The sequence below is a fragment of the Catharus ustulatus genome, chromosome 17 (assembly GCF_009819885.2).
Source record: "Catharus ustulatus isolate bCatUst1 chromosome 17, bCatUst1.pri.v2, whole genome shotgun sequence".
Classification (NCBI taxonomy): domain Eukaryota; kingdom Metazoa; phylum Chordata; class Aves; order Passeriformes; family Turdidae; genus Catharus; species Catharus ustulatus.
This window is the reverse complement of record NC_046237.1, coordinates 4,952,683-4,974,922: the sequence shown is the minus strand read 5'-3', so window position 1 is coordinate 4,974,922 and position 22,240 is coordinate 4,952,683. Positions and strand designations below refer to the sequence as shown.

Here is a 22,240-nt window from a genome sequence, read left to right as displayed (position 1 = left end):
GGCAGGAAGTGCAGCATGGAAGACAAGCAGAAAACAGAGCTGTTCCTCAAAGGCCAGGCACACATTAACACTGGGATGGAGCTCAGCAGTGTCAGGGTGGAGCTTGAATTCACACCAAAGCCCTTTCCAGAACGCTGCACTGCCAGGCAGTGTGGGCAGGGAGCCCCATAGCAGGATCCCATGGAAGACAGGACAGAAGAGCAGCTGTATCCAGCAGCTTGTACAAACTATGACAAGATCTCACCTGTCATTCTTTAATTTGAATTAATGAACAGGTAACAAGTTGTTCAGCATGTTCAAGTCAAGAGTACTTATTCACTTACCACAAATCTACTATGGAGACCCTTACTAAGGACACAGAGAATATGGAAGCTTTCCCTAATGTAAAAAAAAAATAGGTAATATAAAAAAGTGCTTCAGAAAACTGTAAGTAAAGTAGACTGCAAAATATCTCATGCTTAAACACATAGATTCAATACTTTAGTTAATGTACTGCAATGAGTCCTCAGTATCCACATGTTTAAAAGTGCTGTCCTTTCTAATGCTTGTTTTTACATTAGCATTTTGATTTTCTTTTCTGGGCAATTGATGCCGCTTACGTTTTCAAGGGTTTACAAAGGGGGACATTAAATAAAAACCCCTACAATTAGCACTGAAATAATGTTGCAATCATGTACTAAAAACACAAAAGAGTACTAGAACTGTAAAGTGCCAAAACAAAAATTATGGCTCAGGCTTCTCCATAGAGAATTGACTGGACTTCAATTCACACTGAATTCCCATGGCTTATTGTCACAATGAGAAATAAAATCTACCATATCTCTCTCCTCTTGCCAGCTCAAGAAACAAAGTCACCCTCAAAGGGTTCAGCAGAGGAAAACAAAAGGGTGTTAAGGAATCATGCAGAAGAAATCCATTGAAATTGGAATCAAAACAAGTCCACCTAGCCCAGCCTGTGAAAAAAAAAAAAAAAAAAAAGTGGAAAGAAATCCTACAGCACACAACTCTTCCCCAAAACAATTCACCATTAAACTGATTATTTTTCCCCTCTCAGGTTTTAGAGGCAAAATGCATTTCCTTTGCAAATACTTTATTTTCAGCAGAAGCAGAGGTTCCTCCTCAGTCCTGTGCCTCCACTGGAACGGGATCCAAGAGATCTTGGTGCAACTCTGAAGGAGCACCCTGGAAAAGGTGACCCAAGTGATTAGAGACCAAGGGAAGTCAAAGCTTCTACAAAGAGCTGTTCCCACAGCAAAGCTGCAGTTTTTGGCACTTTCATAGCTGGATGAGGGAGCACCTGATGCTGCAAAGCCTCTTTGAACCTCTGCTGCAGGAACTCGGTGCTGTCACCTCAGAGCAGGTGGCTGAAATGCTGGGAACAAAGAACCCAGCTCCAGGATCAATGGCACATTCCCGGGAGGTGTCAGGAACCCGCTGTGCTTTTCACACACCAGAAACAACACCCCGGTAAACAACGCTGCTCTCCCTGCAGGAACTGAGGGTACCTCAGCACCAAGGAAGGGGGGAGCTCCTGAGAGCACTGAGGCTTTTGAAACAGCCTCTGACATTCTCAAACACAGGCAGAGAGCGTGCAAAGCACCTGTGGGTATGAAATAATCTGCTAAGAAGCTGCACCAGCTTTGGTGTTCAGGCAACCTTTCCTGGTTTTATTAAAAGTGGTTGAAAAGCATGTAGAAGAGAAGGAAGAGCAGCAGTGAAGCCTAAAAATGCTGCACAAATCCAAACAAAAGAACAGAACTGAATATTAACTTCTATTTAATTCAACTCAGTAAATCCCAGAGATGAAGCAAAACATGAGAGAGACTTCAGGATTTAATATTAGTTTTGATTTTTCCTGATCCTATTTATACCAATATCACTGCTTATAATGCACAGACTACTTCTCACACCTGATCACAAACAGAAATATTCAGAATGTGAATTTAGGAGAGGTAACTACTTGGTTTGCCATAATTTATTAATCAATTCAAGCTTTAAAGTTGACTTGTACTTTTTCAGAATTATAGCCTTCTTTCAAGGATGTTCCATGCAGAAGCATTAGACTACCAGGGATGAAATCAAAAATGTGCAGTGAATGAAGCAGAGAGAATTATCACCTTCACAGTGGTGTATTAAAAACGTGGTTAGAGGCTAAAGCTGAGGGTTTTTTCACATCCACTCAGTAATTTCCTCTATTTCTGACAGTGTTTGTGTCTCAGCACCTCACAAGCCTGTTCAGGTCCCTTATGAAAAAGTTTAATAATATGTTTTGATTAATTTTGACTTTCCATTATTAAGATAACAATCTTTTACAGAAAATATAACCAGAGTATACAGAAGCAGCTCTTCTTTCAGTATGAGGAAAGGGCAAAGACCACTGTTTTAAATTAAGATTCCTGAATTCCTGAAGTTTAAGAACACAGTCCATAAAATGACATTGTTTAAAATAAAAGGGACACATACACACAAAGAACTGTATTTTTCTTTTATTTGATGTATTTAAGCTTAGGATTTCTCAGAACACTGCCTGAGATTCCTAAACAGAACTCAGATGTGAGTCTCAAACAGCTGGTTCCTGGCCAGTTTATGCAGCTACTTAGCTGCTGCCAGCATTTAAATATAGTAATTATTTATATTAATGAGGAAATAATTTCAGTCATTAATTGCAGTTCTTTCATGCTCCTCCCTAAAATTACTGAGCTGTGCCTTCTCTAAGGAGAAAACACCAAACACAATGGGAGAAAAGTTTTAAGACATGACTGAAATTGGCCATCATATAAAACAGATAAACATGGACCACCTGGTTTGATTTTAGAACTGATTAGTGAAAATTGAGACAGTCACTTCACCACACTTCATAAAATGAGCCTGCAGATCCTGAATTTCAGTTATTTCTACTAGACAGCATTCTCTTCATTCCACAGTATGCCAAACAAGAGCCAGGTTTCCAGTTCATCACCCACCATGATTACAATTTTCAAGCTTTGTTGTAAAACTTCAGAGACACCTCAGAGGTGAACAAACAGACAAAACAATCTTTCCACAGCAGCACTCCAGAACCAATCCCCATGCTGTGCCCTCCACCTTAACAACCCCAAGAAGTCCTAATCACAGAGATGCAGTCAAATCAAACTACTTTAACTTTGTTCTCCTTGCAGCACAGTTCACAGCAGTAGGCTTCTACCACTTGACTGGGCTTTGTCCTTGTGACTGCTCTGTCTTCACATAAGTGTCATACAGCTCTCTGAGATGCAGCAGCAGCTCCTCCAAGTTGTCTCCTGTCAGTGCAGACAAGGCAATGACCCTCTCAGCACCTGCCCCCTGAGGAGTGGCAGATTGATCCTGGACTGAGCAAGGTCAACCTTATTCCCAATCACAACACAAGGCCTCTCAGACAAGCCTTTTTCATAAGCTTCCAGTTCATGTTTCAAGTCCTGCAGCTGAATCCAGGGCTGAGGCACAGAGAGATCCAGCACGTACAGGAGGAAGCGGCAGCGCTCGATGTGCTTTAGGAAGGCTGTCCCCAGCCCACGGTTCTGATGAGCACCTCTGATCAGGCCAGGAATGTCAGCAACTACAAGAGAAATTTCACAGTGAATCCAGCAGATCCAATAAAACCCCCCCAAAAAAATCCCTCCAGTCTTTTACTGGCCAGTGTCAGTACTTAGAGAATTATGTCTCAGTGCCTCAATATTAAAGTACAATTCACACTAAGTTTGCAGCTGTTATATTTTAAAAGACCTAAATTTAGATTACTCCAGTGCAAACAGAATACAGACTGACAGTTTGGCACTAAGGGTACCTACAAGTGAAGGTGAAATGGGTTTTTAGTAGAGTTTTGTTTGAAGTTCTTCAGAACTAGCAAGAAGTTTACAGAACTCCTGAACCTATTTCTGCAGCATTTTAAAGCATTTACAAAGGTGACAGGAATTGCTATCAAGGTACACACAACAAACTTCAAATTCTTACCTGCCACTTGTTCATAGTCTTGGTAGTGGACAATGCCAACGTGGGGGTTTAGGGTTGTGAATGGGTAGGCAGCCACAGCTGGCTTTGCCCGGGAGATGGCTCTCAAAAGCGAGGATTTGCCAGCATTGGAAAGCCCACCTGGAATACAGACACCCAAATTTCTCAATCTTTAAACAAATCTGCAAAATTCTGCTAGACCAAACAGTTATTCTGCAGTTGTTGGACTTCCATCAAGAACATTTTGCAGCAAAGCATAACTTTCACAGCTTTGCCAGCTGGTATTTCCATACTCAATACAAAAATAGGTTAAGCTCAAAGTTGACTCAGCATTTTTCATTTCAGAGGGTGATAAACCTGGCCTTAACAAAATCAAATGTTTAATATCTGCAAAAAGAGAAATACAGAGATGAAACAGATTATTTGAATTTTATCATTTAGGAAAAAAAACCCCAAAACCAAGAAAATAAACCAATTTAAAATAATTCTCTACATTGTACTGTTCATCTGCAGAATCAGCAGACAAAGCTGCTGTACATCATCAGCAATCACTGATGAATCTTGTTTCTCTGTGTAGAGTTTGGATTTTAGCAGAAGTACGACAACACCAAGTAGCAAGAGAGTGACAGCTCTGAGAATCACTTTGGACATCTTCTACCAAGTAACAGCAGAAAGCATCGAGCTGCATCTCCAAACAAGCAAGCCAGGGGCTAAGAAAATGTTAGGACGCATTATTTCTTCAGTCAGTCAAGTGTCATCCTACAACCAGATGGAAGCTGACCAGCAGAAACTCACCAATCCTGCATGAGCTGTTGTCTTGAGCTCCAGATGAAGGACCCTCTCCTGACCTGGCTCTCCTGGAGTAAATAATTTCGGAGCGCGGTTTTCATTGGAGAGAAAGAAGCGATTCCCTTTGCCTCCAGCTCCTCCGTAAGCTGCAATGTACTCCTCTCCATGCTGAGTGAGGTCAGCCACAACTCTGCCATCCTCCTTCACCAAAGTACCTACAGGGACCTCAAAGTGAAGAGATGCAAGCATTACACTGAAGCTCAAAGCCTTGCAGCACATCCTCCAGCCAATTTCAGATTTGCTGAAAACCACTCCTGCATATTCTGGAGGTGAGGAACCCAAAAGGAGAATTGTATTTCATGAAACTCACTTTCTCAACTCAAACAGCACCATCAGACATTTACCCTTCATTACACATGAGATCTGCTCACAATAAGGTTCTCCAGCCTGAAAATCAGGCAGGTACCAAGCTACCACAGAGCAGGCAATGCCCACTGACTTACTTTAACATACATGTGTGCGCCATTAGCTCCGTAACAGTTTTTGCTTCCTCCTCTCTCTCCGTGAAAACCCTGATAGAAGGGGAACACTGAAGAAAGTGATTTCATTTGCTGGTCAGCTGTAAAGCAAAGACACACATTTTGAACACATTGCTTTAGTAAAACAGGCACAGAAAAGTCACCTCTTGACTGTTCTCTCTCGTTTTGAATATTGCATGAGTGTACATTCTACTTGCTGTCCCAACAATAGCATATCAGGGAAGACTAACATTAATCTAAGTCATTATGAAATTCAACTGTCTGTACTTACCTGCTTAGGTTTATTAACATGGTCATTCCAACCAAAATTAATTTGCTAGATTAGATTTTATTTTAGGGTGGTGGTAGAAACAGCTTTATTCATCTTAAGAGAAAAAACACAACACAAAACAGATTCAGTGAGGTTTACCTTTAAAAATGACATGACCCCCCATCACCTCCATTTCCACCATCAGGACCTCCAAACACTTTTCTGGGCTCGCTGTGGAAGGAATGGCCCCCTCCTCCTCCTTGTCCTCCAACCACGCGCACTCTCCGCTGATCCACGAAATAACGCGTCTGCAACGAGGGTGGGGGTTGTTCCCTCTAAGTACAATTTATCAGACTCATCTTCCAAGAAGTTTTAGTTAATAGGCAGATCTGCTATTTTTAGCCATGGTGAATTCCATTCAACAGTAAAAAAAAAGAAATCAGAACTCTGCTGCCATTCGCAGATCAATGAAATGCAGCGTACAAAGCGTAATGATAAAGAAAAACAGATCTCGTATTTCAAGTTTTTTTAAGGACTTTTAAAAAAGGAAATGCCTAAGGCTATGTTGAGATAACTTTATCTGTCTCCAGAAAGGGGGCTGCAATTCCCAAGGGAAAATATTAGAGAATATTTATTCATTGACAGGTGGAATTGTTTACACAGAGGGATGAGAAGAAGCATGACTGTGATCGCTTTCGAATTCTGTCAGTTACTAAGGTACTGTGTAACCAGACAAATAGCAAGCGAGGAAGAAAAACTCTTACTAGTGTTATGATGTCAAAGAGAAGCAACTGCAAAAGAAACGCCTCTCAACTGAACTTTTGATAATCGAATTTATACTACTACTAAAAAGCCTCTTTTAGAATGTATCTGGCACCACCACATGGCGAGACAGTAAACTATGGCTTTTAATGAGAAGTGATTTATGGATCAATAGAAAATAAGATTTTCCAGAGACGTGTAAATATAAAAATAAGATGAAGAATTAATTCTAGGACCCTGAAGTTTCTCTGACATAAAGTGATGCTTGTTTGGCACCTGACTACACCGTAAGACTAAACAACCAGTGAGCAACAGAACAGTATTTTAGATTTAAAGCTAAAGTACCATTTTACAGCTTTAGCTTTAAAAACACTTTTTGGTTTCTAGACTTATGGATGCTTCCAACCCAAAGAGGCCAAAGGGAAGGGGACCGCTACTACGAGCACTGTGAACAGGGGGCAGGCTCATTTCCTCACTATTCTGGAAGTTTATTATATTTGAACCAGTCTTTCCTCACTCAGAGAGTCGGGAGCTGTGTCCGAGGCACCCCGAGCTCACACAGAGCCCAGCACTTACCAGCTGCCGCTCGGAAATGGCTCTTTTCTGCCTCAGCCGCCTGTCCTTGGCGCACCGGGCGCAGGTCGTGGAGAAAGCCGGCGGGCTGAGCAGCACCAGGAGCAGGCCCGGCTTCCAGGGGCTGCGGCCGCCCGGCCCGGCCCCGCAGCGCCTCAGCGCGGCCCCGGCAGCGGCCGGGAGAACCGAGCCGCCCATGCCGGCCCCGCACAGCACCGCCATGGAGGGGAGGTGACAGCACGGCTCCGCCTCGGCCTCCCGGGCGCAGCCGCTGCGGAGAAGCCGCGCCCCGGCAGTGCCCGCCCGCCCTTTCTTAGTCCCGCCTCAGCCCGGCACCCGCCTGCTCTCGCAGCCCTCACAGCCCTGCCTCAGCCCCGGCTTCAGCTATCACAGCCCCGGCTCAGCCCGGCATCCGCCTGCCTTCACAGCCCTGCTTCAGCCCGGCACCCGTCTGCTCTCACACTCCTCACAGCCCCAGCTCAGCCCCGGCTTCATCCATCACAGCCCCGACTCATCCCTAGCTCAGCCCTCACAGCCCCGCTTCAGCCCCTCACAGCCCCAGCTCAACCCTCACAGCCATCACTGCCCCAGCTCAGCCCTCACAGCCCCGCTTGAGCCCCGTGTCCCCGGAGCGGCGCCCCTGAGGGCGGAGACAGCCCCAGAGTGACAGAATCCATAGAGGCTTCAGTTGGAAGGGACTTTAAAGATCATCTTGATGCCTTGGGTTTTAGCTGTTATATTTTTCAGAATCTCTGCTGCTTACTAAGTCTGAAACATCGTATTAGGTGGTAGTAAGTTCTCTTCGCAGAGTAGTTAGACAAAACCTTTCTAGCTAGAGAATCAAGGACAACTGATACCCAAAAAGCAGAAAAGCGAGGAAAGCCAGGGGCTGAGACTTCATAGCCTGGGGCTGTGGTTGGATAATTGACCTCAATATGTAGATGAACCAAAACTTATAAAAGTGCAAAAACTCATGATCGAGATTCATCTTGGATTTAATTTGAGTGTAGTCCCAGCTGGGCTCTTGCACTGCCCACGGTGGATCCTTTCAATAAATTCCTATTTTATTCCAGCCTGGCCTTGGACACTTCAAGGATGGAGCAGCCACAGCTCCTCGGGCACCCTCACAGCACCGAGCATCCTCCTGATACCCCCTCAGCCATTCCCCCTCGTCATGTCACTCCAGGCCTTTATAAATAGTCTCTTTCTGTCTTTCTTACAGCTCCCCTCAGGCACTGGAAGGCTGCAATTAAGGCACCCCAAAGTTCACCCCTAACCAGGCTGAACAATCTGCATTCTCTCAGCCCTTCCTCACAGCAGAGCTGCTTCATCCCTCTGATCAGCTTGGTGGCCTCCCCTGAGCTCTCTCCAACCGGTCTGTGCCCTGAGAAGCAGAATTCTGAGAATTCTGAGGGGCAAAATTCTCCCTTCTTGCTGCCCACCCTGGGGATCAGCCCAGCACACGGGGGGGATTTCTGGGCTGGGGGAATTTCCAGCTCTCACCCACCAGCACCCCTAAGGAAAGGTTAACCTGTGCTATTCATTCCATCTGCCACAAGAAAAGCACCACCAAATCCACGTTCAGATAATATTTAAACTAAACCATTTTCAAGCATTCTGTATTACAAAACAGAAGATGATACAATCATGGAAGAAGTCAAAATGCTGGCATCACTTTGTTTCCACATTAATACATAAAAATGGACGACACATTAAATAACATTTTGTTATTAACAATTAGAAATATTAACACCAAAAATCATGTATAAATTAGGAAATAAATGTACAAACTATTTCCAAAGTGCTCTTTCAAATACATTATATACACAACATTCACGAAGTTCTTAATGTAAGACATTTCAGATTGATGTAATGTTGCTGTTTCGGGTTTGAGTGTTGTTCATATTCTCTCAAAAGCATTTCAGCACTTTCAAAAACCACATAAAAGGCATATTCCCAACCTGGCAAAGAGCAATATTGCATTCTTCTGGCTACCTGTAATAGTAATTATAATAAAGAAAACAATCTTACTTCCTTTCTGTTCCTTGCTATTTGAGAGTACTTATTTGTATGAAAACACCAGCAGGAAAGATGAGAGAAATGAGGACTGACTAAAAAAATGTCTTCTATTTTCCAATAGCTGGAATTATTAACATAGGAAGGACAGTGCTTGGACATTTAATAGTAAACTCTCTAGTTGTCCAGTTAAAGATTTTCTTCTGAAGGAAAAAAGAGTATTCAATTGATAGATGTGTTTTCCTTGTGGTCTTCATTTTTCAAAATATAAAGCACTCAAAATCCCATAAATAATACCAGTCAGACAATGAAAAGGAGAAAATCCTACAGAGTGTATTTACTTTAGATTGTAAATTTGCTGTTAATCTCATATAAAAAAATGTTTATGGGCTACAGCCACCCCAGCTTTTTGTTTCAGAGAAATTTGGACACAGTATTTTGTTCAACACTTATATAAGCACTTTAAAAGTGCCTTTTTTTCACCCCCCCCAAGACTTTATAAGAACATATAAAACTGAATAGAAGTGACTTACATTGTTCATACTTATTTTTACATACCACTAATTTTTCTCTCTAAATTCTCCCTCTATAGGTATTCTCTCACTGGTTGACCCCATTAATAGCTCCCCTCTCTATATGCATAATAATGTCTCACAATTAAAGCTGAATTTAATTGCCTTTTTTTTTTTTTTACCTCTGAACTACTTTTCTGTCAAGCTACAATAGGAAAATAAAAGTGATGATGAGCTGTAAGAACAACAGACCAACAAATTTGACAATATTTATGGTTATAATGCTTGCTGGGGAATCTGAGCAAGGGCAGTGCAAGAATCAGAATAAAGAAGGATGCCAGCCACCTGCTTGCAAAATTTGGCACAAAAATGTATATGCAAGTTACAAAATTTGGAGTAGGATATTCAAAATGGGATTTCTGCCAGATATTTCTCTCTGCTAAGCACAATATGAAGCAATATTGATGTTGAGCAGTGTATTGACCTGACTCTGCAGGTCTCAGAGCTCCCTTCTGTTTTTCTTTCCATGACAGAAATACCTTTGTTTACATGGACATATAAAAGGTGCCTCTATTTATTAACATTTCTAGGACCATAGGTTTGGATCCTCTTTCTGTACCTTTCACAACAGAAATGTGGACTTATGCAGATTACTGAATTACAGGATTTGGGTAGGTAGGCATTACAGAAGTTATTTTTTGTCATATAGCACAGAACTGTCTTTTTATAAGGAATGTATCCATCCCCTTGTTCTGTAGTAGTAAACTGAAGAGCCATGGATTTTGGAGGCTGGCAGGTAATCTTCAATGCATCCAGTTAAAAAAAAGATCAATAACTTACCACAGGGAATTTCCCTGGACTGAGATGTGACTGATGGGCTTTGCATTGAGCCAGACTGCAGAACAACCTGGCTGTTTTCCAGAACGGGGCACAACTGTGATCTAATGATCCTAAAGCTATTCAGAAACATCAAGAATGGGACAAGAGGGGGTAAATGGAAAACTTCTGCGTTGTATCAACATACAGTACTATACACAGCACCAAATATCAAACCATTAAAGCATTGTCTTGTTACCAGTAGTGCACTGCTTCATATCCAGCATGAAATGATCACTGTTCACATACAGACGCTGCTTTGTGCTAAGGGGTAACCAACATATTACAATTAATCAAAACTGCCTGTACATCCAGTTCAAAAGATTGAGATACTATTGAAAGGAATCTGACACAGCACTGTATTCTTTTATTGCTGGTAATTTCCATATTGTCCCTGTTAAAAAAAAAGAAAAAAGAAATAGAAATGTTGAAGGATAATAAATTGGAGGCTTACTGTGAGGCAATTTCTTTTGGACTGTGAATTCTACAAGACCTACTAAAGTATCACCCAAATACCTGCACCAAATTATCAGATAGATTTATAGACAGAGCTAACAACCAGGTCTGCTCTTTCAGAGCAGAGATTTAGACAATTTACCTGCTCATAGCCATAAGGCCTCTGTTGCTGAGCGGATGGGCCTGTCTGGGAAGTTCTGTAACTTCCATATTGCTGTCCCTGTCCCTGTTGGTAGCTGGAATACTGTGAAGAGGCTCCTTGTGCAGGACCTGAGAAGACAGTAAAATCCATTACAGGCTTGATTTGCTGGGGGACTTCTTAGAGTTAATACAATCTAAAACAAATAAGGTAGTTGCAGCAGTGTAAAATTTCAGATTTTAAACTTAGATCAAAAAATGTCATAGCACTTCTAAGCAAAGCCTCTCTGAAATCTGTATTGGCTCAGTTATGACCTCTATGCAAACTACCTGGTATTTTAGTAAGAACTGCACATTTCAATTCCTATCTAATCTGGCTGTGCCACCATAGGCAACAGAGGAGTGATTCTCTGGACTGCTGATGTTCTTTTTCATGTCAGTTCAGAAGGACTAGGTGTGTAGGAGGCCTGGGAACCCAGGCAGTGACCTCCTGATGATGTTTTACACAAAGTCAACATGAAGAAAATGTGTATTTTCTAACTCCTAGCAAAAGAGAGAGGGATTTATGATGAAATGCAGTGCTATACTAAGGTATGTTACTGCCCAGAATCCCTTTACTAGATCTTTGGCTATTTTGGTACATTGTTAACCCAAGGAAATAGTTTACAGCCTATTTTAGTCTAGGAATGGAGGTATCAGGATGAAACACTGCAAACACCTGACCAGCCACTGAGAGTTTTCTTACCATATCCTTGCTGTTGTCCTGGGTAACTCTGTTGATTTGGGTATTGCTGCTGGGAATATGTTTGCTGTTGTGCAGCTCCCTGTTGGTATCCTGCCTGCTGCTGGCTGTACTGAGAATTTCCTGGAGAGGGAAATATTGGAATTGTTTGGTCATAGGTGAGGCAGATATTTCACTGTACAGGTGGATCATAAGGAAAATAAAGGTGTAAGGACCCTTGGTCTGGAACTCATACACAAATACTTCTCTTAGAAACAGATAACTGGATTTTGCCAAGCAAGATGTTTATTTCTCCAGTTATTTTTAATTCTTTTGAATAGCAGAGTTACTTATTTATACACATCACTAAGCAAACAAACAAACAACCTGTTCCCCAAAGGATTTTTTTTTACCCCAGAAGGGCTTCAGAAGAAAAAGTCACAAAGGTAAGTCTGCCAGAGTAAATGGCTGTTTTCTCAAGAAGCCCTCTCATTGTATTTTCTTCTAGGTAATGATGTTTTTCCATATATCCCAGAAAGACCACTTATCTAGTTGTTAATGGTATTTTTTTTTCAAATACCTATGATGGAAATTCCATTTGCTGTATCCTGAAACAATAAAATGAACAGAGGCTCTATAGATGACATTGCTTCCTAAATGCCACCTTGCTGCATCATAATTCAGTTAATATTTCCAGTTAATTTAGAGTCCAGATATCTTAATAATGTATTGGATTTATTGCTAAGATTTTGCTGTATTTTCCTACCTCCTTCATAGTAGTGCTGTGTAGAGTCATCAAACGACCTGTCATAGCTCTGTTCAGTGTAGGAGGATTGCTGATAGGCATAATCACCATGTCCTGCAAGGAGTCACAAAGATTTGTCAGACACATTCTTCATGGGACCTTAGACACAGTATTGAATATATATTTAATATATATTTTGAAGCTGCTTATGCACCAAGATGAGGCTAAGAGTAAATATAGACCCTTAGGGAGAACATTGAACACATGGCAAGGAAAGTCATGCCAATAGATAAAACTCTTGTGTTTACTAATCCAAACTGGGATTTGGGCTCTTTTTGGAGCAGTTTATGTAGCAGGGTGCACTGATGTGCATGTTTTGTACCAGACTCCCAACCCCAATGTTCTAATTTTCCATCATTTAAATGGTAAATGAAGCACGATAGGTTTGCCATGTCCTTGGATGTGGCAGTCGTGGTGCTCTGTGCTTTATCAGTACCATGGTGAGCCCAGCTCAGAGGAATTACCATCTGGGTAGTATTGCTGATTCATGGGTTCTGAAGAGCCTTGGCCATGACTGTACTGCTCACTGTAATATTCTTCCTGACCCATGTACTGCTGCGAGGAACCTGCAAGGCACAAGACAAGGCAAACTGAGCCTGTGGACTCCTAAGGGATGGGTTTCTCTTATCTAATATTTTTTTTAAAGAAAACAAAGTTTATGTCTGGATAAGCAAACAATTGAGAGCAGTTATAAAGATTATTTGCTCATTAGAAAAAGGAAATAAATTTGTATTTCAGACAAAGAAGGCTGAAATTGAAATCACACAACAGTCAGTAGCACATTCCAGAATCACTCACTTCTGCAGCAACACAGAATGTAAGGACTACATTTCATCTACTAATCTGAGTTATTAGAAAGAACAGGAATGGATTCCATGCTCAAGAGCACAGTCAGAATTAAACATATTTTCACTGATTTGTTTCTTAGCAAAATCCAGTTTATTTTAGAATCAGTCTAGCAGCTTTATTGCCTCTTAGAACTTTATCCAGAGAGGTCTTAGAGCATGGTAGTTATCCTCTGGTGTTTTTCTTTCCTTGGCCTAATTTTTCATTCTAATTGCTGGCAAACTGTATCTTCTCTCCAGAAATGTGTTCCTTCCTAACTGTGCCATGTTAGGGCTGATCCAACACCACAGGAAAGAATTGAATAGAGTCCCAGTGGCTTGAATGAGCTGTATATCAAATTGTTCATCTTTTCTTTAGAGATTTATGATCCCTTTTAGACAGAATTATTTTTCTAAACACATGAAATAATTAAATAGATAAATCTTGAGAATAGATTCAGGTTCATCTCATTGTCATGATACTTAACCCATCCAGGATTTCCTGTGCTCCTGGGTGGGATTCTCTGTTTGTCGATGTGACTTGGAAATTTCGGTGACTTATGTACCCCACAGGACAGACTGAGTATCACCAGTGTATTGAGAGTCCTATCAGCAATCTGATAGCAATTTTACCTTGCTGTGAAGCTCTGTAAGGGCCCATGGGTCGCTGCCCCATCATGCTGTTGCCTTGGTTGCTCTGGCTCATCATGGCAATGGAGGATTGTCCCTGGTAGTGCTGGCTCCCTCCTTGTGCCGAGTTGTAATGTGATGTTGCAGCTTGCTGGTGCATCATGGAGACTACAATGGACATGGAAAAGATTGTTTTCCAAAGCTGGGGCAGTTCTCTCCTAGTCTCTTTGGAACCAAGTTAAAACCTTCAGCTAACATGCATCCTGATAATTCTGTGAATTTTCCACAGGGGGAGATGTTTTCCTACTGGATTTATTTACTCTTCTGCACTGGAATCCAGAAAGGATCTTATTACATGGTCAGTTCTTGCCATTTGCTTCAGCAGGTATTTAAAAATACATCCAACCTTGATTATTATTAGCTTTCTTAAAATAATGTAAACCTTATTGCAGTAGGGTTAAAGAAAGAAACAAGAAATTATGTTTATTCCTGTCTACCTCTGGACTATTTAGTTGCTGCATTTTTTTTTCTAATATACTCTTTCTTCTGCTTCCATCTTCTCATACACCTGATGATTATAGAGCTTAAGTAAACTGATATTTTAGGATTTATTTGATCCCTAAATTTCATGCTGCTGTAAAGAATTCTAAAGCATCAGACATCCCATTCAATGTGACTGAATTAACAAACTTTTTTTAAAATTAAGAGATTAATTGAGTTGTCTGCCGTCTTTTAATGCCCTGCAAACCATGTGAGGTACCGATAAAATAACGAAATGGGGCAGTACAGTACAAACAGTAAAGGTGTTGTAGCCTGGCAGGTACTTTGTGCTTGGGTGAAGGTGCTGCTCAGATCCCTCCCAGGGCTGTGGGATTTGCTGCCAGGGCTATCAGACAGTGCTGCTGCACCTCTACCTAACCCCCTTTTCCCCAGCTCAGCCCCAGCCATGGCTAAGTTGAAGCAAGTCTGAAACTGTTCTGACTTACACTGGCGCCTACACCTGGAAATTCAGAGACGGCTTAAATCTATCTATTCCTCTTGTTTATTTATTGCTTTCTACAGAAAATATTTACAGAACCAAGTGGTGTGGTAAACCCTGTGAGGTCACTGGAAAGTCAAGGAGGCTCAGGAGGAGGAGGAGGGAGTTTACCTGGGTTGGACTGCATGTTGATGTTTGTTCGAGAGACGTAATTGCCTATTGAGCCCTGGCCTTGCATTGGCACGTTCTGAGACGCAGGCACTGTGTGGCTGTAGCCAGGGCCAGTCCCATGGCTGCTGACAGTCATGCTCAGGGAGGTCGTGGGCATGGTGTTCTGGCCTGACTGCTGCATAGACACGTGGTTAGGACCTACAAAAATCAGAGAGAAAATCTGAGTTAGTATTGGCAATGCACAGTGAGCACGAGGCCTCGCAGCCTTTCTGAAATACCTCATGATAAGGCAAAGCAAAAAACCCAAAAATCCTGATTATTGAAACTCCCTGTTATCTACAGACAAATTAAAACTGCCTGCTGCACAGTTAGAGTGATCCTCCTCTTCCTGGCAGCCAAATCGAGGCTGTACAGGATTGCAGATGGGAATAACAAAACCAGCAGCAATGCAGAATAAAAAAAATGCCAGGAATTTCAGGTACTCCAGAAAATACATGGACTCTGGAAACATCCTAGCCTTTTGAAATTCGTTCTTTCCTTCCCCCTTCACACAGGGTGACAATGGGAAGGCACAGCAGTGGCTGGGACACACTTTGCACATTGCTGCATCCACTGGGCTCCTCTATGACCAGCTCAGCTTCTTACCTTGGGCTTCTGCAGTACCAACAGAGCCTCTACTCAGAGAACAAGCTTATCTCTCCCTTTCCTGAAGTTTGACTAAAAGCACCTCAGAGGAAGATAAATTTTCCAAGTCACCATAACAATGCCAGATGTTACTCCCTTTCCAACATCAGCATGTAATCATCAGACTGCTCCAGCCACAGCCTGGGTTTGCACCATCCTGCTTATCTGGCACTGTGCTTCTTTTTTAGGATTCTGTTGGGTAGCTAATATTGGGGGAAATTAGGTTCTTGTTTGTTGTTTATTGCTGTAAGTAGTTTTATGAATGAGTTTTGGAAAGTTGTTTTCACTGTATGTTGTTACTATCCAAGTTGTGATGGTGCATACTGTGGCCTATCTAAATTCAGACATATTGTTGTCAATCTCAGTTAATTTAGGTAGAATGCAGAATCCTTAGAACAGGCAGAATTTTGTTGTAATATTTAAATAATGATATTTTAATTTGGGGTTATTAAGTATATCTGCAGCCTCTGAAAAATGTCTAACTCATTTAGTACAATCCTCATTAATTACCCTTAATGGTTTTCATAGACATCAAAATGAGAACATTTGCTGTAAATTATGATATTTTCCTCTGAAGAAGAGATGCAAGCAGCAGTTTCAACAAGACATAAAGAGAGCCAGCCCTCCTGAAATCAGTGGAGCTGGGTCAAAATGCTGCTAACAGAAAATTATCTCTGTGTTTTGCTTCAGTTTAAGTTGTAAAGCTGATCCTTGTGCAGCACAAGGTCACACAGTGTGTGAATGGAGATAGCAGTTGCCTTGAGTGAGAGATGGAGAGCAGCAAGTGTTGGTAAACCTTGCCTTATTTGCATGGGAAAAAATAGAGATTCTTGGCCTTCTTTAAAATAGGAAAAGAAAAGAAAAAGGTTGGCTAATTTGTGATTGTAAGGGAAAATATGTGGATGAGTCCAGTCCTCAGGACTCCAGTCTGGTTCTTTCAATCAGCAGCAAATTACTACAAAGATCTGGAGGAGGCTGGGGAGCAAATCAGAAAACCAACAACAGTAGCACTGAAAATGTCTACTCCTAATAACACAAAACAATGTTTTGACTGACTTAATACATTACTCATACTCAGTTTTAAATCTTTCAAAACAAAGGCCCTGAAAAATTTAGTAAGTTCACTTTACAAGCTGCATCTGTTTAAAACAGGTCACTTATCCATTCGTTTAAGAGGTACTACAGGCTCAACCACAAAGGGGTTTTAAAAAACTGAAGTAATTTCATGGCTTCTGTCTGCTCTTGAGTCCCCCTGCCAATATCTGTGATTTTACAATCAGATATTTCTATTTATAGAAACTGGTTTTGCTCTCTGTTCACTCTGGGAGACACCCACAGAAACAAGAACTGACTGAATAACTATGATCTACCAAATAAACAGATTATTCATAATATAAAATGCACATATTAAAAAATTGTTTTTCAATTAGTTTAGTTGCATGAACAAAACCGAGCAGACAGATTATATTATCTCATTAATATGAAATATCTGTGCAAATTATTTGACTGTGCAATACAATCTCTGCAAGCTTCTGTAGAGGACAAAGACTGGTGCAACATCAAATGATTTGTAAGGAGAAATGTATCCTGGAAGGTCTTTGCAATCTGAAGGCTTGGTTGTGTGGTTAGTCATGCAAACAATTCCATTTTACCCTGGCCAACCCTGCCACTTCCATGAGAAAAATACTGTAACATATAATTTTTGTTACTAAAAACTTGGATGCATCTTTACCCGGTGATTTTCATCATGCATTTTTTTTTTAAAGTCTTGAATTTGCTCTGCAGAAACACAAAGCCCTCTGCAGAAGCCAACATCATCCCTGCCTGTAGCCATTTTGTGGTGATTTCAGCATGTGCCTGAAACCCCCATATGCCTGAAAGGTGAGTTAGGAGAGGTCTTTTCCAGCTCTCTAAGTATATTCTGCATTAATGATTTTGTTGCCAGGCAACAGCAAAGCAGCACAAAGGGGACCAAAGCTCACCATTGCTAATCTGACTCTGCATGAGGGAGGAAGGAGGAAGGCCGGTCCCGATGGCATCGCTGAGATTGCTCTGCGAGTGGAGGGATTGGTTGGATGCGCTCTGACTCATCCCTCCCGGGCCCAAGTTTATGTTTTGCGTTGGTGGCTGTGAAACAACAAGGAGGAAAAGCAAAATTTTTTTTTTTTTTGGTTAGGTTTTTAATTAGAAAAACAGCAGCCCCCAAATAAGCCTGGCTATGAGTAAAAACTGCCTCGGCTAAATGCGTGTTGGTTTTTTGGGTAAACCTTTTCTTGGTTTGACTCCTCTGCGTGAGTGACATTGAGCATGACAGAGCAGCTGACAGGCAGCAGCACAGGGAAGGGCTTGAAATTGTGTTTGTCACAGAGTGTGGCTTCTGTGCTCGTTCCTCTGCGCTCACATGGATTTCCAAACACAACCACTGCGGGGAATGCATTAGCAAAGACAACACGGGAGTGTGGTGACAGATTGACCTTTGCCAAGCTATGCTGCAGTTTGTGTTGTGTGTGGCACTTCCCAAATCAATCCACTGAGCAAGAACAACAACATGTGTAAAGACAAAGCAGTGCCCGAGTGTTCAATTCGATTTTTGATGTAAAACAGCAGCATTATTTCCCCCAAGTGAAGAATACAGTAAGAACAGGTAAGGATATTGAATGTGGAACAAATGTTCAGATCTGTACCTCTGCATCATAAACCTTGAGCTGTGGGCTATGACAGTAACACAAATGTCCCAAAAAATATAATTTAAACACAGAAAAAGCAATTTTTGATTTTTTTGGTGGTCTACTTGGCCACTTCAAAACTTTTAGCTGCAAAAATACTAAAAAATGGTTCATTTATAGTGATCAGTGACAGCATCAAAGAACATTTCCCTCTGGCATAGCTAATGTATCTGAGGGAAATAACTGTGGTATTAGTTATACTAATAACTAATTATTAGTCACAGTAATTGTACTGGTACTTACAGCAGGAAGCAAGGACTGCATATTCTGGTTAGAGTCTGCTATTGTTGCCAAGTAAACCAGATTTCTGTGCAAGATTTGTTGGTATCTACAGAACAAGGAGTAAAGCTTATTTGGAAATGGTGAACAATACACAAAATTCCATGTCTTTCTCTTTTTTCCCCCCTATTTACAAATGGCTAGTTCAATTACCTTAACCCATTTTTAATCTGTCCTAATAAATAGCAGTAGCAATGACCATGTCACCCATCAAGGATCAGTGTGCTCAACACCTCTTTTACAAAAGGATAAACTTGGGGGAAGGGAGAGGTAAAAACCACTTTGAACTCCTTTGAAAGCACTTTGACCTGTGGAGCTGGGACCTCACTCTTTGAGGATTGACACCCAGTCAGCTGCTCCAACAATCAGACACTTTTCCTTTCTCTGATTCCCTGCTAGGAATGAAATTCCAGAACTCCAAAGCCCAAAACCTGGTTTCCCTGCCAGCAAGCTGAGAAGAACATGATTTTTTTTCAAGAGTGCTCCAACTGGAGTGTTTACTCAAGTAAGCACCACCAGAACCATTTATGCTTCTTCACAGTTCTCCATGAACTGGAAAAGCTCCTAAAAAGAACAGGAGTGTTTCCAAGAGCAAACCAAGAGCTATGTCACCGAGCAAAGGGAAGAGTCAGACTTCAGGAAACATTTCTAACAAACTCCTGGATTTGTAATACTCACTGAGTACATTCTGCAGTTTTCCCCTTGCTCTGATAATCCATAATACATTGTATTAGGTGGTGATTTTCATCTAGCATCTGCATAAAAGAAATAGGACCAAAACATGTTACTATGAGAACTGTATAAAAGTCCTGTATTTTTGTGATCCCCCACCCTCCTTGGCACTGGATGGTGTTTTTTTCAGTTTTGTTGCCTTGGCTTTTGTAAATTGCCTACATGTGACTTTACTGAGCCACAAGGTTGATTCACTTATAAACAGTTATCTTTCAAGTAGTTACTTGAAATATCCTTACAGAAGAATGAATGGACTTACCTTGTTCCTTAAATGGCAGATAAATTCTGATACTGGAGAAGGAAAACACTTTCACTATGAGTTATCTCTGCCTCATCCCAAACTATCACCCAACTTTCCAAAATGTTAGGTATTACTAACATGCTTACTTTTAAGCAAGAAACAAACTTTCAAACCATTGCACCTCCTCATTTTTCCTGCCCAGGACTAGAGCATACTGACAGCTAAACCTGATCAAGTATAAAATTTGCACCACTGCAACAACTGAAACCATGTTAAAGAGAATTACATCCCAATATGTCCTTAATTTTATTTAATGAACTCATAATATGATTAAAAGCCTAAAATATCCTTTGGTTTGTTTTGAAATTTCAGATACATTAGTGTCTTTCCCCCAGACTTCTTGTGAATGCAGCACACTTTCTCCAAGTTAATGAATAGAAAAAATACCAGCATGTAGAAATTTAGATTTGCCTCTGGCATAATAGAAGTTGGAGATATCACTGTTATCAAGTGCTTGCAAGATTGGGCCCCTGAACCACTGTGGCATCAGGGCAGGAGAGCTCCTGAGGAAAGAACCATTTCTGGTTCAGAGCTGAATTTTACTGCCCTGGAAATGCTATTTGATGTACTATTTTAGAAGAGCACCACCACTACTCTATTGCCAAAAGCTCTGACTTCTTCTATGTGAAATCTATTTTAGGAATATTTGATACTGGGATAAGAACAGCTTTGAAAGACTATTAAAATTGAGTTAATAAATAAAAATAAGCTGCTTATGTAATGCGAATGCAAATAAGAAGAATCTTTTCACTGAAATCTGTATATGTTCTCAAAAGCTCACTTTAATGAGGATTTTTGGAGATTTTTTTTCTCCTGGTCTCTGTGGTCCATTTCCATCCTTGACTATAAATCCCATCCAGTTCCTGTGCCTGCAAGTCTCTTCCTCAGCATTGCTGTTTGTAAAAGAGAAAACCACTGCCAACAGCCCAACACTGATGAACAGTCCCAAAGTGACCTGCCAGCAAATGTACCTGAGATGGAAAATGGTTTCACTCGTTATTTTTAAAGAAAGAACATTTTGAAGCTTCCATAAAGGTTTATGAATATGCAAAAAGGAAAGAGCTTGAAAATTGAACAGAAGATACTTTATCTGCTCTTTGTCTGTGAGTTTAATTACAAACTATCTGAATGATGAAACAATTCCAGTTTATTTGGAGGTTAGAAGAAAACTTATTCACTGAGTCTGAAATATTTCAGTATTTAAAAAGAATTGGTTCACAGCACCACGTGCTGCAGGAGCTCCACAAAATGGGATGTTTCCAAACAGTCTCCTGAGATGCAAGTCATCTCTGAGCCTCTCTCCTGGCAGTTTGTTCTGTTCTCATCTCTGCTCTGTCACACCGAGGGGGTTTTTCCCCCTCCAAGTCATAAATTGGCAGCAGCTCATGGCTTGGCTGCACAAGCCCTGGTGACAGGTTAATTGCTGTGCTGGCAGTGGCACTGGTCACTCTCAGCAAAGGGAGCACACAGAGTCACACCTGGCACACCTGAGCCGTGGGACACGGCCAAAATCACAGCAGGAGCACAACTGGCAAGCAGCAGTGACACTGAAACATGCACGTTCTTTATTGGCATTTCCAGCCTCGTCGCTCCTGACCTCGCTCCTGTCACCTTCTGCAGGAGGAAAGGTGCCAAGGTCTGCTCGTGTGTGCAGCCAATCCTGGGAAATGGGAAACAATAACTTCCCAACTCGCACCCTCTGCTTCGGCCTCCACATGAGACCCATGTGGGCATCTCCTCTCCAGAGAAAATCTTTCAAAACCTTTGTTTGTCATTAAACATCAATAAACACATCACAAAAATAATAATAATAGTTTATGGAAAATACCAGTGGCTGGTGCTCCCTCTATCTTCTGAGAGATTAAAATTCTGCATCCAGATACAAAAGACAACCCTTGCAAATCCAGTATTTTATTTCAATTCGTTTTTTTAGGTTGGATTCTTTGGGGAACAAGAGCTGACGTACCATCATAAATTAATCGCACATTTGCAGATTTTATTGCCGTTTCCCAATGTATGCCTGGCAGCGTTTCCCCTTGGCCAGCAGCAGGGATAACGTGCCATCCCGATTTTATTCCCTGCGTCCTTCTCTCGCTCTCTTTGCAGCGATCTGAACACCTTTGCTTTGTTCCACCTCCTCCTCCTCCTCCTCCTCCTTCCCCCACCTCTCTCTCTCCAGCTGTCCATCTCTGCAGCCCTCGCAAATTCACGAGTTTTCCTGATCGCCCTAGAAATCAGCCTCCGGCTGCAGGAGCATGGACAGAATAAATGTCTAAAATTGTCTGTATAAAAGCATGCTCTTTTACCTTCTGGATAGTTTGCTGGGTGACCTCCCCTTTGCCTCTTGGGCGAGCAGAAGCAAAGGCAACCGACATGGTGGGGGTTTTTTATGTGTCTATAATATATCGGTTCCAGGCTCTAATAATATTGTTATTATCTGGCTGCTATTGCCGTGCGAGGATTCTCCGCAGTGCACGGGGAGGGGGGCGCCCGCAGATGGTACGATCTGCG

General features: G+C 41.5%; 2 protein-coding genes across 2 annotated transcripts; both read right to left on the bottom strand.

Moving 5' to 3' along the window:
- Positions 1 to 2,471: 2,471 nt before the first annotated feature.
- On the bottom strand, positions 2,472 to 7,101 carry MTG2 (mitochondrial ribosome associated GTPase 2). Its single transcript, XM_033075336.1, is given in 8 exon segments — positions 2,472 to 3,314; positions 3,317 to 3,574; positions 3,970 to 4,107; positions 4,758 to 4,980; positions 5,259 to 5,374; positions 5,704 to 5,725; positions 5,727 to 5,852; positions 6,883 to 7,101. Coding segments are annotated over 8 exon segments (1,236 nt in total). The 3' UTR covers positions 2,472 to 3,180.
- Positions 7,102 to 8,453: 1,352 nt separating this feature from the next.
- On the bottom strand, positions 8,454 to 22,240 carry SS18L1 (SS18L1 subunit of BAF chromatin remodeling complex). The gene is made up of 11 exons (XM_033075139.2): positions 22,036 to 22,240; positions 19,375 to 19,451; positions 18,661 to 18,745; positions 17,674 to 17,818; positions 15,008 to 15,205; positions 13,861 to 14,025; positions 12,868 to 12,969; positions 12,365 to 12,457; positions 11,623 to 11,742; positions 10,882 to 11,009; positions 8,454 to 10,677 (listed from the first exon to the last, which is right to left on the bottom strand). The coding sequence occupies exons 1-11, from the start codon at positions 22,102 to 22,104 to the stop codon at positions 10,651 to 10,653; spliced, it is 1,209 nt and encodes a 402-aa protein (XP_032931030.1). The 5' UTR covers positions 22,105 to 22,240; the 3' UTR covers positions 8,454 to 10,650.